Below are 17326 nucleotides of genomic sequence, written 5' to 3' on the forward strand. Positions count from 1 at the left end.
TATCAAGCTCACGAAGAATGGCACGCAGGGCGAGATGCTGCCCCCGATTAGGCAGATAAACGTTGGCAAAGGTGTAGACCTGTTGCAAAATCGTGCCTTTCACGAACAAGAACCGCCCCTCCGGATCCACCCGAGAATCCAGTTCCTGGAAAGGAACCCGACTGGAAAAAAGCACCGCCACCCCTTTAGTTTTAGCGAGAGGGTTGTTACTCAGATACACGGTAGGATAGAGCCGGTTGTGAAGCCTGGGAGCCTTAGGCCCAAAAAAGTGAGTTTCCTGCACAAACGCGATATCAGCTCGTTGCTTTTTGAGCTCCCGAAAAAGGGTGGAACGTTTCTCAGGAGTGTTCAGACCACGGGCATTAATAGAGAGAAGATTCAGCTCGCCAGGCGCCGGAGTCGACATAGTGTAAAGAGGAGCAAAGCAAGAAAAAGAAAAGAGGAAGTACGAAAAGAAGAGAAAAAAAAAAAAAGGGGGGGGAAGGAAAGAGGAGGAGGGACTAAAAGAAGGGAGAGGGAGAAGAATTAGGACAAGGCCGGAAGGGAGAGGAAGGGAACAGCAACGAGGGGGAAAGGGAGAGGAAAGGGACAAAGTAGACACAAACTACGCCTGCCAGGGACCACTGCCTGGCAACCAATGGCGTCACTGTGTAGGGGAAGGGTCTACCACCACCGAGTGGGTAGAGCCGCAATCAAGGACAAACAAGAACCGTAAAAAGAAACAGTCAAGCGCGAGCCGCCGCTCGCAGCGCAGAAGTACACAGAGTGAGAAAAAATCAAAATAGGAGAGCAGCAACAGTGAAAGGGCGCTCCAACAAAAGGCGACCAAACATCATAAAAGTGATAAAGGCGAAAAGAAAAAAAAAAAAAAAAAAAAAAAAAAAAGGGAGGGGGGGGCATATGAAGTTGTGTGGAATGGTGCACAAGCGTGTCCACGGTGTTACAAGTAGGAAGGCAAAACCCCATTTAGAGGAATAAACCATACGTCTGTAGTGATACACACATCGTTAGATAGTAGAAGCACAATATACCATAGAATACAAACGGATAGCGGCAAACAGACGGGTGTGAAGTAGTGTATAATGGTGCACAAGTGTGTCCATGCTGTTACAAGTAGGAAGGCAAAACCCCATATATAGGAATAAACCATGCGCCTGTTGTGATACACACATCGGTAGATAGCAGAAGCACAATATATTAGAGAATATAAACCGATATCGGCAAACAGACGGGTGCGAAGTAGTGTGTAATGGTTCACAAGTGTATCCACACTTTTACAAGTAGGAAGGCAAAACCCCCAGAGATAGAAATAAACCATGCGACTGCTGGGATACACACATCGGTAGATAGTAGAAGCACAATATACCAGAGAATACAAACGTATATCGGCAAACAGACGGGTGTGAAGTAGTGTGTAATGGCGCACAAGCGTGTCCACACTGTTACAAATAGGAAGGCAAAACCCCCCATAAATAGGAATAAACCACACGTCTGTTGTGATACACACACCGTTAGATAGTAGAAGCACAGTATACCAGAGAATACAAACGGATACCGGCAAACAGACGGGTGTGAAGTAGTGTGTAATGATGCACAAGCGTGTCCACGCCGGCACAAGTAGGAAGGCAAAACCCCATATACAGGAATGAACCATGCGTCTGTTGCGATACACACATCATTAGATAGTAGAAGCACAATATACCAGAGAATACAAACAGATACCGGCAAACAGACATGTGTGAAGTAGTGTGTAATGGTGCACAAGCGTGTCCACACTGTTACAAATAGGAAGGCAAAACCCCCCAGAAATAGGAATAAACCATGCGTCTGTTGTGATACACACACCGGTAGATAGGAGGAGCACAGTATACCAGAGAATACAAACGGATACCGGCAAACAGACGGGTGTGAAGTAGTGTGTAATGATGCACAAGCGTGTCCACGCTGGTACAAGTAGGAAGGCAATACCCCATATACAGGAATAAACCATGCGTCTGTTGTGATACACACATCATTAGATAGTAGAAGCACAATATACCATAGAATACAAACGGATAGCGGCAAACAGACGGGTGTGAAGTAGTGTGTAAGGGTGCATAAGTGCGGCCATGCCGCTACCACCGATAAAACCAAACCCGTACGTAGGAAGAAACTATGCGTCCGCAGTATGAGACAGACGCGGAGAAGTATAATAGCCTATTGGTGAAATACAACCTAACAGGAGGTGTAATGTGGAGCTGAAGAGACCGCGCATAAGGAGAGCCACCAGGCAGGAACGGTGCGAGACATGGGTGGAGGCACGGAAGGGAAGCCCCAGAACCCCCAACAAGCCCGGCCCCAGACAGAGACTCAATTGGCACAGAGAGGGGAGAAAAGAGGAAAAAAAAAAAAAGGGGGGGGGGTTGGGTTTAGTTAACATGTGACAAATAGCAGCTCGGCCTACAGAGCCAATGCACAGAGGAGGAGCAGTGGCAAGAGTCTCAGAAACAGCAGAGCCGGGTGGGAGACCGCAGAGCCCCCAGTACCTCCAACCAGTACAGCATACACAAAACTAGGCATCACAAATAAAAATGAAAAGAAAAAAAAAACAAAAAAAAAAACCCAAGAACACAACAAAACAATAAGGCCATATAACGAACAGCGACACCTATATGTGTAGAAACATAGTAATGTGACAAATGCGTAAAAGTGTGGTGGTGTATCAGTGAATGTGGGTCGCCACAGAGGGCGCTGCAAACAGGCACACACAAACAAACAAAACAAAACACAAAAAAAAAACAAACAAAAAAAAAACCCAAACCCATGTGTGCAAAAGTATAATGATGGGTGATAGTGCAGAAGTGAGTGTGGTCCGCCACAGAGAGCAAGCGCCGCAGAAGCGCTGCAAACAGACACCCGTGGACCGGAAGTGGAACGGTGCGCAAGAGAAACCATGCGCGGCAGCAGCCACTAGGTGGCAAGATGGAGACTCCGAAGCCACACAAAAAACAAAACAACAAAACAAAAACAAAAAAAACAAAAACAAACAAAAAAAACCAAAAAAAACAAAAAAAAAAACCCCTAAAGAGGTATACCAGGGAATCAACATAGAACGCATACCAGCGAAACATCATAGAACGCCAGGCCGTCACGAAACTCAGCAAAACAAAGCACATAATGGAGAGCGTACATATAACCAACATGCAAACTAGCAGCAACGGCCAGCAGCGAACGGCAGTCCAGTGAAGAGTAGTTACGCAGGTGAGAGAGTAACCATGATGACAGCCGCGGATCCGTCTGGAACACTTGTATATGCGATGCGAAGTATGCGGTGTGATGTATAAGGTCGCAGCGTCACAAATAAACAGAGTTACTCACGACCACCTATTCCTCTATGGCGCCCAGGCGGCGAGAGATGGGAATGGGAGCGGGAGCACCGCGAGGGGAATTCCGTCGTGTGGGATCAGGGCGAGGAGGCCGTTGAGGTCGCGGTCGGGGGAGCAAGGTCGCACCGAGGGCTGCATCCATGTCGACCCAGTCCGAGATCTGCAGGTCTGGCAAGCCAAGGTGTTGTAGAACAGTAGGGACGTCGTGATGGTGTCTGATGGTAAGGGACCGGTTGTTAAACCTGATCACGAGGGCGAAGGGATGACCCCAACGGTACGGGATCTGGAGCCTCCGCAATTCAGACGTCAATGGTGCTAGGGCCCGCCGCGCCTGCAGGGTGAGGTCCGACAGGTCCTGAAAGAAGGATATCTGGTGACCTTGCAGCGGCCAGGTGCCAAGCTCCCGGGCCTTAGCCATTATGGCTTCCTTCAGGTGAAAGTCAGAAAGATGGCAAATGATATCCCTCGGCAGCGCTCCCGGTCCGCATCTAGGACGAAGAGCACGGTGCGCTCTGTCTATCGGCACTGGGGTATCAGGCGACCGGTTCAGGAGACCGTTGAACAGCTCGGTAAGTATTGCCAGGACGTCCTCAGGGGTGTCCGACTCAGGCACCCCGCGGACACGGATATTCTGCCGGCGGCCCCGGTTGTCTAGGTCTTCTACGCGACGACGAAGCTCTCGCAGGTAAGCTGTGTGGCGGTCACTCGCCTGTTGAGCATTTGTCGTGGCACGGAGATGGCGGGAAGAAGAGTCCTCTAGGGCCAGGACCCTCTGTTCCAGCGAAGACAAGTCTGAGCGAAGAGCCGAAACCTCATCACGCACCACTTGTTTTAACTCCGTGATGAGCAAGGAGAAGTCTGACTTCCAGGGTGCGGAGGAGAAGAGCTGCAGAACCTCCGGAGGATGAGAGGAGGAGAGCGGTCGTGCCTCAGAGGCCGAGTCATCCACAGAGGAGGAACTGGCAGGCGATGCAGCCTCATGGTCGTCCGGGGCCTGCGAGGCCAAGTCCGCAGGAGTCCGGAAATATTCCCTCAAGGATGCCGAGGACGACCGGGAACGCTCACCCGGGGTGGAGGAGTCCGTGGCCACCTTCCGTGAGCGGCCCATGGCAGATTTGGAGCAAGGATGCAAGAAAAATGTGCGAGCGGCGGCGGAGCAGTCAAATCATGCGGCCATCTTCCTCGGCGGTCAGACACGCCCCCCTACTCGCTGTTCTTTAAACCTTTTCAGTTTATCAAGGTTTGTGTGCATTTGTTTACACACAGCTCTCTTAATGTTCTGTCACAGCATTTCAATCGGCCGAGTTCTAGACTTTGACTAGGCCATTGAAACATCTTGATTATTTTCTTTTTTTTTTCTGTTGTAGATTTGCTGGTGTGCTTGGGATCAATGTCCTGTTGCATGACCCAATTTTAGCCAGTCTTTAGCTGTCAGACAGATGGCCTTAAATTTGACTCTAGAATACTTTGGTATACAGAGGAGTTTATGGTGTACTTAATGACTGCAAGATCACTAGGTCCTGTGGATGCAAAACAAGCCTAGATTATCACCCCTACACTACCGTGATTGAAAGTTGGTATGAAGTGTTTGTGCTGATATGCTGCGTTTGGTTTCCACCAAACGTGGCGCCGTGCATCATGGCAAAACATCTCATCTTTGGTCTCGTCTGTCCAAAGGACATTGTTCTAGAAGTCTTGTGGTTTGTTCAGATTCAACTTTGCAGACCTAAGCCATGCTATCATGTTCTTTTAAGAGAGAAGAGGCTTTTATAGAGAAGAGGTATTATATAAATACATTAGAAAAAGAGGTCCCTAACTCATGGACCTTACAGTTTAAGTAGTAACAAGTAGTGAGCAGACATACAGATACAATAGAGGGGATGAATTAAGTGCAATTTACAGAAGTTTGGGTGGGAGGCACACATTATAAAAGGAGTGTACAAAAATGTGTAGGTATTTGTCAGTGTCAGGCTCCTGGCCCAACTCCTACTTTCCTTGGGAATCCTCCAGCTACTTCTTGCACTGCACCGCATCCCTGGCCTAAAGTTAGATGCACCTCCCGAAGATCGTGTGTGGTCCTGCTACCAGTAGGGGGCGTGTCTTGCGGACGGTGAAGCAGCGATATTGGTAAACGCAGAGAGGGGGGAGTGAGGGAAGTGGGAGGAATCATCCCCACTGCCCATACAGTATGGGGAGGAGTTTAGGGGAGTAGGAGGAGGAGTAGTTCCTGCACCTTTATGTTATTTGTTTCATTAAACCACTACCTGCTTTTGAACCCCAGGATAGTTTGTGGCTTTTCTTTTTGTTATTTCTGCTCTACGCTCCACTGACCTAACCACGTCAGGATATCAGAGACGAAATATGGGACCTCTAGATTGTAAGTTCATTTGAGCAGGGCTCTCCTCACCTGTTGTTTCTGCAAGTCAAATTGTTATGTTACATACTATTTGTTATGTCCTGTCTACCCATTGTACAGTGGTACGGAATATAATGGTGCTATATAAAATAATAAATAATAATAATCAGGACTAGTGTTGAAGAACCTTAAAGGTAAGAAAGGAGCTTTTGAAGGTGATACGCTGAAAGCCAAGGCATTTGTTTAAGTGTTGGTGAATGATGTTTCATTAAAAAGAAAAACTATTCTGGTGGCTTAGTTGGAAAGTGATTGTAGATGAGATATAGGTAAAGCAGGATGTCAAAAAGTAATCAATGACAGTAGTCAACATGGAAAATGATTAGTGCATTCATAAATGTTTTGAGAAATGGGCACATTTTAGCAATATTCCAGAGAAAGAGTCTAGAGTTACCACTGGACAATGCGCATTTGCCACAGGGTAAATAGTTGAGCCATCCATAGTAAGACTGAAGTGAGGTGCTTGGAGGGATTTAGTTTTTAAAATAAGTAATTTGTTTTTTGATATACTAAGTTTTAGTTTATGGTGGGCCATCCAGGAAGTGACTGCTATGAGGCAAGGAGTAACCATATGATGAATTTATGTTGACAGATAGGGAGTGGATAGATTTGGGTATCATCTACATATAAGTAGGGTTTTATAAATTGCCCCAAGAGTATACAGAGAGGAATGAAAGGGGACCCAAGAAACAGTCCCGGGACACTCCTATTGAAAGGGCAAATGTTGTTAGCATTTGATACAGAGAAGGATTGTTGTGGATAAGACCACAAATAAGACCACAAATGTCAAAGGAGTGTAGAATCTAGGAGAGGAGGGTGGGTCAACTATCAAATGCAGCAGATAGGTCGAGAAGGATGAGAACAAAGAAATTTCTTGTGGGTTTGGCTATATGGAGATAATTTAATAGTTTAGTAGTGGCAGTCTCAGTTGACAATGTTGGTGGGGAAACCAGACTGAATTGGGTCCAGGAGATTATGGGAATCTAGGAAGGTGAGCAAGGATGCGTACATTAGGTGTTTGAGAAGCTTAGAAGCAAATGGCAAGAGAGATACAGGGAGGGATATGGGATCTAATGTATTCTTCTTGAAAATGGGGATACTAATGACTGTTTGAAAGATGAGGGGAAAGTGCCAGAGGATAATGAGGAATTGACTATGCTTGTTAGTTTGTGGACTATAGAAGTTGACTTCCAGGAAACAGGTGGTAAAGCGTGAAGAGAAGAGTAAAGTGGCCACTTAGGATTCCATAATCATAGTGAAAGTCAAAAGTGAAAAAGTGACTGCGTGGGTTTTTTTCGTGAAGAATGGACAAAATGCTAGAGGTGTGACAGATCAGTGGAGTAGTGACATCACAGGGCTATCTGGCCTTAAGCCAAAGTATACACACAAAGTGAGTTTCTAATATTTAATCTTTAAACATTACAATATAGTTTCATTTACTTCACTCCACCATTGAATAACCTATTGTGGTGAACACATAGATTGATAGCAAGTATGTTGCAACATCCTACTTGTGCTGACAGCAGGATTCCAAAACAATTTTCAAAGAGAGATCATAAAAAAAAATCTAGCAATGCCTTGTCTGGTGAAGGTGTAGGATCTGAAAAATATGAATCTATGGAAAAAACCAGTTCAGAAAATGTTCAGTGATCAATTTTATTACTGTTTTATTGCACATGTTGACATATTCATATTCCTATGGTACTCAATAAATAAAAGCATAAAAGTCAGTTGAGTAAGAAAAGAATGACTAACGTATTACCTTTATTTGTTCCTGTGGTATTATTTAAATAGTAGAGAATATACAGTATGCTTTATAAAATGTAACACATTTGCAATATAACAAATGGACATAAAAATAAAACCTGACAACTGTATAGCAAGAAACCACAAGCAGTAAATTTTAACGTTCTAGATACAAATTATTTCAATTTATATATGGGCATACATCCAAAAAACCAACAAAGGGAAATATGGAGTTCAGTGGTAGACAGATCGGTATTGAAAACATGTATTCCCACTCCTTTATGAGATATGCCCCTCATTCTGCATATGATCCATCAAAATTCTTAATATGGTTCTTTTCAGTGCTTTAAATGCATTTGTAGTTTCTCTTAACAATGAAAAATATACGATTATAAAGCAATAGGAATGTATATTTTTATCATTAAAAATGTGTTAAAAAATTGGCTACAATTTTCATCTCCACCTATTGGGATGTTGCACATGCAGGAGACATACACTTTGCAGAGGTAATTATACCTAACACGTTGTCTGGGTCAAATTTCGATTTACAAAGGGAATAAAATATGTATACTGTGTGTTACTTATTGTAGCCAATTCGGATCAGAAAAAATTATCAATAAAACAGAACATACTGTTAAAACCAGCCAAACATTACATGAGAAAGGATGCTGACATTAGATATAATTTGTATTCAATTTTCCACTGTGAAAATCTCACAAAGCTTGAAATAACTATCATAGAAAGGATTAAAGACTCAAAATTCAATTGAATGTTCCAAAATTTCAGATGTGCTGGGCTCTGGGTCAAACAAGTACATAGTGTCACAGTGCGTTTGTCCCAGTAATGCTTAAAAACAAATGCATTCAATATAATAACCGCATTTACAGATTAAATGCGCCACTTAATGTGTTCTATTAAAATTTCATATTGATTATCAATTTTAGTGTGTTTTGTTTTACAAGATGATCGTTAAAAGCTTAGACATGTACAGACATCACAACTTCTGCTTCTACTTCTGCTTGCATAAACTAACTCGGTGCTGAGTTATAATGACATAAACTCCTCAAGAACGTGCTTACAAGAGAAATCTGTAACAAACTAACTAATCTGTAACTAACACCCATATCCACATGGATGCAGCTGGTTCCTCCCTCAAAGTCTATTGTTCTATTATTCCATGTAGTAGTCCCTAACTTATTCCTCAAGTTAAAGCAATGGTCCAAGTTTTTTAGATCACTCTAATGAACTGACAATTTAAATATGTAACTCTGTCATGGCTCATCCTCTTGACTTTAATTTGACATTCAATAAGCATCAGAGCCTCCCATACTTTATTCCTTTACACCTCGTATTTTGGCAAACAGAATTACTAATTTTTTAGTACCACTCATATTTAGATAATGCAGAAGTTTACTTTGATCTGCCATGCCATGTTGTCTGCCCAAAATAGAGTAAATAACATTTGCTATTTTTACCATTTTAGGTTTATTTACTGTAATTACTATCACCATTATATCAGCTGCTAGCCTACTGTGAGGCTTTGGGGTTATCCTTGACTAGATAGTGCCATCATACCATATTTTTTGTCCCTAATAGCAGCGGTCCCTAACCTTTTTGGCACCAGGGACCGGTGGTGGCAGCAGCGGAAGTTGTCTACGCGCATCAGGCAGACCGTCCCCGGCTGCCAGAGAGGAGGATACTCATCTCTGGCAGCCAGGAGAAGTCTCTGCGTTGCGCTCGACTGCTCCCGGGGCTTCTATGGTGGTACACCAGAAGGTCATGTAACACCGGCGCTCCTTCATAGAATTCCACAGGCGGAAGTGCTGGCAGCAGCGGATCCAGGTCCCATGCAGTGCTGGGGGCGATCCTCACCCTGCTGTTTGCCATGCGTCCACAGCCCGGTGGTTGGGGACCCCTGCCTTATAGCATCCTCCTCTTAAAGAGATTCTGATGTCCTATATACAGTAGTCCCTTACCTTGTAAGTACTGTAATATGGATTATTTACCTGAGGACAAGAAAGAGGGGAAGAAAAGCACACATACCCTCTGCCATTTTGGCACCAGTTTTGGCTGCTTCAATGGAAATCAATGAGAACCCTTTCTGAAGATGCATGTGGAGAGAAATAATTACTTAAGCTGGCTGGTGGTAAACAAAATAAACATACAATGCTTGCACATTGGTAAGCCTTTATTGCAAGCCAATCAGTTGCAGTAAGGCAGGCAAATCCGCAGAAGGTGGTTCTGATGAATATATATGTATATATATATATATATATATATATATATAAATATATATATGTACAGTGCTATGAAAAATTCCCATTTTTTTCATCTAAAAACTGCATTTTGTCTACATTTATCTTTGTATAATATTAAAATTGTTTGATAATCTAAAATATTTAAGTGTGACAAATATGCAAAAAAATGAAAGGGCAAATATTTTCACAGCAGTGTACCAAAACATGAAATCAATTTAATTTACAGCTAAACATTTTCTTTCCATTTCTTCAGATGGCTTCTATAGAATTAATAATTTACACTTTTAATTTATGAAAGGGTACCAAATTCATTTTTTATTTTATATATTCAGAAATAATGAACTGCTTTATATAAGTCATTCAAGTATTGTATGCTTCGGATATAATTTGCATGCCATGAAAAACAAATATACATTTAAATTACTAGATCAAATGTATACAAAGTATTAAAAGAACAACCAAAGTGATAAACAATAATCAGTGACAATTGAAATTATCCACATGCATTGAATAATTTATGTTTTTATTTTGGCAAACATTAATGTACTGTTGTATGTACTATATCTACTCAAATTATTTATCTTATACATTAGGCTCACTGGGAAGGGCTCACCGGCAGGATAACTTTCAACAAAACAAATGGCTTACGGACGGACTTTGATTTAGATGTCATCAGTCTCAAGGAAGAAGGTCTTGAAAAGGTACGTGGAACATTCAGTCTTTAGACTGAAAACGGTATATGGTATATTAAAGCATAATCCACTAGGAATTGGCTTTGATGTTTGCAGTTGTTTATAGCTTTTGTCAGCATGGGATATTAAATTGAATCTAAACTATTAGCAATACAATAAACTGACAATTAACATTCCCAGGAGTGTTTTAAAGGCTTTATATAAGTAAATTGTAAAAAGCAAATTGAAATGCTTTGTACTCCCTGTGTGTTGCTTGTGGCAGGATAACTGCAATATATTTAGCATTTTACCCTCCAATTAATAGTTTGAAATGAGAAGAATGCCTGCAATCGATATATCTACTTAGTATTCACTTATTAATGAAACAAAACAACTTTCCGCCATAGCAAGAGTAAATGTCTATCATTGGTGAATGCAACATATTCTACACTAGATGAGAATGACAGGACTCCTAAAACCTAAAAGTTAGGTGCTTTTTTAAAGAAACATTTTTCCTTAGAAAAAAAAACAACAGAGTGGAATAGATATGCTGCCACTCTGCCCCCTGAGATATGCTGACACTCTGTCCCCCCTGAGATATGCTGCCACTCTGCCCCCCCTGAGGTATGCTGCCACTCTGCCCCCAAGATGTGCCCCCCTAGACTTACCAATGCAGACTCCCGGGTGTCTTGCGGGGCCGGCAGGGGACATCTGCGCTATACGCGTAGACAACTTCCGGTGCCGGCACTTCCGCTGTGGGAAGTGTCAGCAAGGGAGATTGTTAAAGCGCATCATGCAGACGTTCCCCGGCTGCGGCGATACGAGCGTAAACAACCTCCGCTGCCAGCACGTCTGCACGATGTGCTTTAACAATCTCCCTTGCCGCCACTCCCTCCGTTGGAAGTCCCGGCAAGGGAGTGCGGTTTCAGCTTTAACAAAAGGGGGAGTCCCGTGGAAAGTGCTGGCAGGGGAGGCTGTCTCAGCATATCGGAGAGTAGGATGCAGGTCCACTGCAGCGCTGCGGGGGATCTGTATCCTAACCCTGCTGCCATGCAAAACATGAAATCAATGTAATTTACAGCTAAAAGGGGGGAAATGCTTAAGATGCCAATTGCAATGGGCTAAAATGAAATTTTTTTTAATATGAATATTTATGGTGTGTGCCTTTAAAAATGACTGACTGTACAATACCAAAATGTCATTTATCTATTTATAATAAAGACATGCTGGTTTATAATGGCCACATTGTCTATGAAAACACTGCAACAATTTAATTGTACATTTGACAAACTAACAATATAACCATATTAACCAAACTGAACTGGCTTACTGAATTTATTCCCTAAAAATTATGATGTGGTCCTTGAGAGTTCTGACATAGGCATAATATTGATCTTACTGGGTGGCTACCACTGTAACCTCCCCTACACTGTTGCCACAATACTACCCTCTATAGTCCGGATCCATGAAGAGTCCTGCACTTAGCTACTTCACTAGTGCCACACAACTTAGCTGTACCTTGGACAGCAAACTCCTGCACTGATGTCAGACCTCAAAGACCTGCACCACTTCCGCTTAGATTAACCTAAAAGAAAAAAAGTGGGGGAGATAAACAATTCCTTGCGACAAATTATCCAAAGAAAGCTGGCACCTTCTCAGACCATCCTTTTATAGTCTTGCATGACCTTAGTTACAAGCTACTCCCTCGCATTTGCCACTCAAGACTTGATCCCACGTTTAAAGAACCTAAACCTATATTCTGTATGCAATTGTTTTTTCTATACTAAATAAAGCAATCTTTTTACCAATGCCTACTGCCAGTGCTGTTATTGAATATGCTATTATCCCCATGAGGATTCAGTCTTAAATAACCTAAACTCTGGGCTATGTATGTCATTACTGTTTCATACTCCATAAAGCAGCTATTTTATGACTGCTTACATGCTTACCACCAGGGCTTTTCTAGAATGAGAAATATGTGACTACCACTCATATCACTGAGGACTCTTACCTATAGTCTTAAAAATATAATTCCTGCACTATGTATAGTCTAATCCCTTTCTTATGCTTAATCATGTAGCTCATTCGCCAATGCTTAATTCCAAGGCTTTTCTAAAAAAAAATGTAAAACTGGAATGAGTGGAGATAAATATGCAGCGTAAGAGGAATCTGGTCTGAATACAGTCATTTAATTCCTGGATTTAAGTTTTAAATAAATATTTTATTGAAGAAAAAATAACTACCCACCTTCATTAAACAATAAGGGATAGTGTTAAAGTAACAACTTAAGTCTTGAACTGAAGGGATTCACTTTCAATGTGTTTAAAATATAAAAAAAAACATACTTTTATATAATGGCACATTTGGTTTTTACATGGTACTTTAAATTTAGGTGTATGGGATAATGAGGTACTACGCTTGCATTTCATTCCTCCGTACCAATAAACTTTAATAACATTTCAAATCATCTGCTCTGTTTTACAGATTGGGACTTGGGACCCTGCAAGCGGCTTAAACATGACAGAAAGCCAGAAAGAAAAACCAACAAATATAACAGATTCCTTATCTAACAGATCTCTAATTGTCACCACTATCTTGGTAAGACTTGTTTAGCTCATGGTAAAACATATTTTATGCCGAAATATCAAATGGGAAAATGTATATTTTCCGGGCTTACAAAAGTTGTGCTTACAAAAAGTTTGTGTAAAGTACATCTTTGCATTCATTTAATGCATTTGGTACAAACAAGAAATGTAGTTTATTCCATTGTGATTTTTAATCTGAAAAACAGTGGGTTGATGCAAATCCTCTATTAACTATTTTCTTTTTTTTTGTATTATGTTGTTTACAAGTGCAAAAATTAAAAGAAAAGGCCGAAATGAAACTATGTAAGCAGGTAGACATTTTAGGACAGATTAATGAAAGCAGAACGGCTGTTATGAAGGCTTTTGACCTAGAACAAATGTATGGATTTTCTCACGAACCGTCACTTTGGTAGCACAGAAGCCTGCAAGAGAAATAGACATTAAAAAAAAAAATTAAAGAAAGAATTTCCACTTAAAGGTATTATTTCTGCAATTCTCTAACAAAGGAACAACTTCACCCACCTTGGGTCAGCCCTAATGGTATAATCATTGTTCATCATTGAATATGTAGTCTATTCACCTGCATCAATAAACATATCTTCCTATTTGTAATTCTACCAATGTGTTTCTCACAGCATAAATTAATCTTATTTCCTAGCAATTATTTGAGGACGCCATAAATGATATGCTTGAAGAATCAGAATCAGACAGCATAGTAAACGTTGTGGTAAATGCTTGTTTGCATAGGGCCTGACTTCCAAAAAAACATGTATTATGTATATTATACTTTTTCAGCAAATTAGATTAAAAATATGAACATTAAGTTGTATGGTCCAACATAATGTACAATTTTATTTCTGTATGGAAGTTACCCTGAATATTAATAATGGTCAAAAACTGTTATATATTAATTACGGAATTATTTTAATGATAGATTTGTAATTAATAATAATGGCTTGCCATCACATCACTTGCCCAGCACACAGATTGCATCCACAGGACTTGCCTAGCACCCTCATTGCACACAGGAGTTGCCCAACACACAGACTGCACACACATGACCATACCTGGGAACTCTCTCCTGGTTTGACACAGAGAACTCTGGGAGAAGCATCGGTTCTCCGGTTCTCTGGGTCAACACCCGAATTCAATGGGTCGTGGGAGTGGGGTCTTGACAGGCTTTAAATGGGGGTGTTTCCTGCGATATCAGCGGGAATGCCTCCTGACATCAGCAAGAACGCCTCCTGAGATCAGCAAGAATGCCTCCTGACATCAACGGGAGTCAGTGGGCTGTCCTGGCTGCGAGGGCAGGCTCTGCATAGCCAGAGCCCAGAAGTTCCCAAGTATGCATATTGTCCCAGCACCAATATTACATGCACAGGAGTTGCCCAGCACCCAGATTGCATATGGGACCTACCCCAGCACCCAGATCGCATACATAAGGATTTGCCCCTGCATCCGCATTGCACCCACATAAATTGCCCCAGCATCCAAATTGCACCACAGGATTTGCCCCAGCACCCATATATCACCCCCAGTGGTCTCATCTCAAAGTCTCAGGTCTTCTCCCAGTAAGGGCTCATCTCAGTTTGGCTCTTGCACAGCCCCAGTCACGCGGTTCCTGGAATCTGAGTGCTTGGAGTTCACATGACCCCTAAAAGGGCTGGTGATGGGAGGACTTATGATCTTTCCAGTCAGTGCCTGTGGCAGAGCCATAAAGGAGGCACCCTGTGGGGTGTGGTGCTGGCCCTGCATTCTATTCATAAAAACCTTATATATATATATATATATATATATATATATATATATACATATATATACACATATATATTTGTTGATATTCTAACTATTTTTTTAATTATACTCATTTTCATCCTAAAAATTTACATATTACTTGAAACATATCACAGCAAGAGCACAACTATTGTAATAAGAACTTGTTAAAGATAATTACTTTTATACGCACAATAGACCTTTAAAGACTTAAAGCTATTTCTACTACATTTTTGAATGTAGATGCTTAGACCATCTTATAGCCATAGCTAATTAGTATATATACTAATACTATAAAATACTACACTGGTTAGGCATCATCCAGCCATCACATTTTGAATATAAAATTGTAAATCAATGCAACTTCTGACTAACAAGTATTAAAATACACAATAGAAGTTGCCAAATATCAAAATGCCAAATACCAGTCATCCTGAATCCTGATGTTTAGGGACCTATATTCAGAAATGTGCAGACATTTCCTAATGCTGTGTTGGTATAAGACAGATATGTATTTCATTTTAACAACCTAAGCACAGCAGAGGTCACCAAATGCCATCCTCATTTCAACTTTGTGTGCCCGATCACGCTCAAATTGTGCCACCACTGATGGTTTCTGAAGATGTGATTTAATTAACCATATAAAACTAGAACTATATCAGCAGCCTACCAGTAATGTACCACAATGAATATATCAAAATGATCAAATTATATTTTATCAAAAGAATCCTGGTGGGATCAGGTGACAATCATAAAATGTCCAGGACATAAGTTATCTCACATCAATTATAACTTTGCTGCTATATTATATTTTCTCTATTGATAATTCAATGTGGATTCTTTGCTGTAATAGCTTATCATTGCTTTCCTATTACATGGGACACTCTATAATTGCTTTACTAATAATAAACAATAATGATAACCTTAATAATGTAGCAGAATCATGTAGTATATGTGGTAAGCAGAGCTTTTTTCCAATTACAGAAAAAAAGCATGGTTATTATTTCTGCAGTACACTTATAATAGCTTTTTAACTAGATTCTAATTTCACTAATTTTAGGTTCTGACTTCAGTATCTATGAAATCAAGTTATTTAAGACATGACATTTGATGTATTAACCTTGTCACCCCAAATAAATCATATGTCTACTTTCCCTGAGTGGTGCTGTGCTTAGTATGTGAAATATAACACTTCTAACTTTACAGTAATGAAAATAATATTTTCTGATGATCCGGTGAAATTATGAACCTCTTTAATCTATATGTATATAGTGGTGAACTTTGGTAGATTAAATGTCCTTAACAATTAACACATTCAAGAGAGTTTTTCTAGTGGTTGGTCTCTCCATTAAATAAACTGTGCTATGTGGGTTTTTGTTAGGATTATGATTTGGGGGTGCCATGTGCCAGCATGTGTAACTGAGTCACATAAATGGAGTAATCTGTATTTGTCTCTGGCTGATGTAAATAAATGGCAATGTGGTGTCATGTGTACTTGCCATCTGGTAAGTCATTCATTTATAAAGCATGTGCCCTATGCACTGGAATTCTAGTGAGGCCAGAAGTTCTCCAAAATGAATAAAATAGAATGATTCTAGTCTGATGAAATATAGCAGCAAGAATTAATGTATACATGAATGTTCATTTTTCTATATGTGCATCATTTTGTAACTTTACCATTTTGCCTATATAAGCAGCAACAAATGAAAATGGGCAAATATATTAATTTCTTCTTATTTCATCAGCTACAATAAGAATGAATACAATAATTTTATTGATTTAAGCATTTGTTTTGCCAATATAGATACAAATGTAACTGTGCAGGGTCAAGAAAAAGCAGTATTTTATTTATTTCTCATTTCAACAGCTACAATTAGCATGAATACAATAATTTACTTGATTTGAGCATTTTCTCAATAAAGAACATTTTCTGTACAGTAGTAAACAAACCTTACAAGATGGAATTGACACAATTTTCTGATCCTGGTATCACATTTTTTAGCACTAGAAAATGTAGTAGCACATGTTGTGTGCAAGTTAGACAATTTAATGTATTACTTTAAAATTATTTTACATTCCTTTAAGACTTAAGTTGAAGAAAAGGAAAAAAAAAAGGTCAGGGGTTTATATTAAGCATCCTATATGTATGATTTAAATTGGGTATTTGACAATTATAAAAATGTTTTAATCCTACAGGAAGAGCCATATGTGATGTTTAAGAAATCTGATAAACCACTTTATGGAAACGAGAGATTTGAGGGTTATTGTATTGATCTACTCATGAAATTATCTCACATTCTTGGATTCAAATATGAGATCAGACTAGTGGAGGACGGTAAATATGGAGCCAAGGAAGATTCCACTCAGCAATGGAATGGGATGGTCCGTGAACTAATGGACCATGTAAGTCAAAATCTCTTTTTTTACATATGAATCAGATAATTAACATGCTGCAATGTTTTACTCTCATGCTGAATAAGATTTTTTTTTCTTTGATGTTGAATAATGTTTTACT

At 40.4% G+C, this 17326-nt stretch overlaps 1 protein-coding gene across 1 annotated transcript in view; it reads left to right on the plus strand.

Annotated features, from left to right (window-relative positions):
• Nucleotides 1-17326, plus strand: part of LOC149284586 (glutamate receptor ionotropic, kainate 2) — a 274071-nt gene that overhangs the window by 184464 nt on the left and 72281 nt on the right. Inside the window, exons 8-10 of the mRNA XM_089496448.1 lie at nucleotides 10376-10483; nucleotides 12938-13051; nucleotides 17008-17214. Of these exons, the coding sequence (XP_089352574.1) occupies nucleotides 10376-10483; nucleotides 12938-13051; nucleotides 17008-17214 (429 nt within the window). The remainder of the gene's footprint in view (nucleotides 1-10375; nucleotides 10484-12937; nucleotides 13052-17007; nucleotides 17215-17326) is intronic.

The sequence above is a fragment of the Sceloporus occidentalis genome, unplaced genomic scaffold (genome assembly GCF_023333645.1).
Source record: "Sceloporus occidentalis isolate IW3139 unplaced genomic scaffold, rSceOcc1.0.p SCAF_90, whole genome shotgun sequence".
NCBI classification, from domain to species: domain Eukaryota; kingdom Metazoa; phylum Chordata; class Lepidosauria; order Squamata; family Phrynosomatidae; genus Sceloporus; species Sceloporus occidentalis.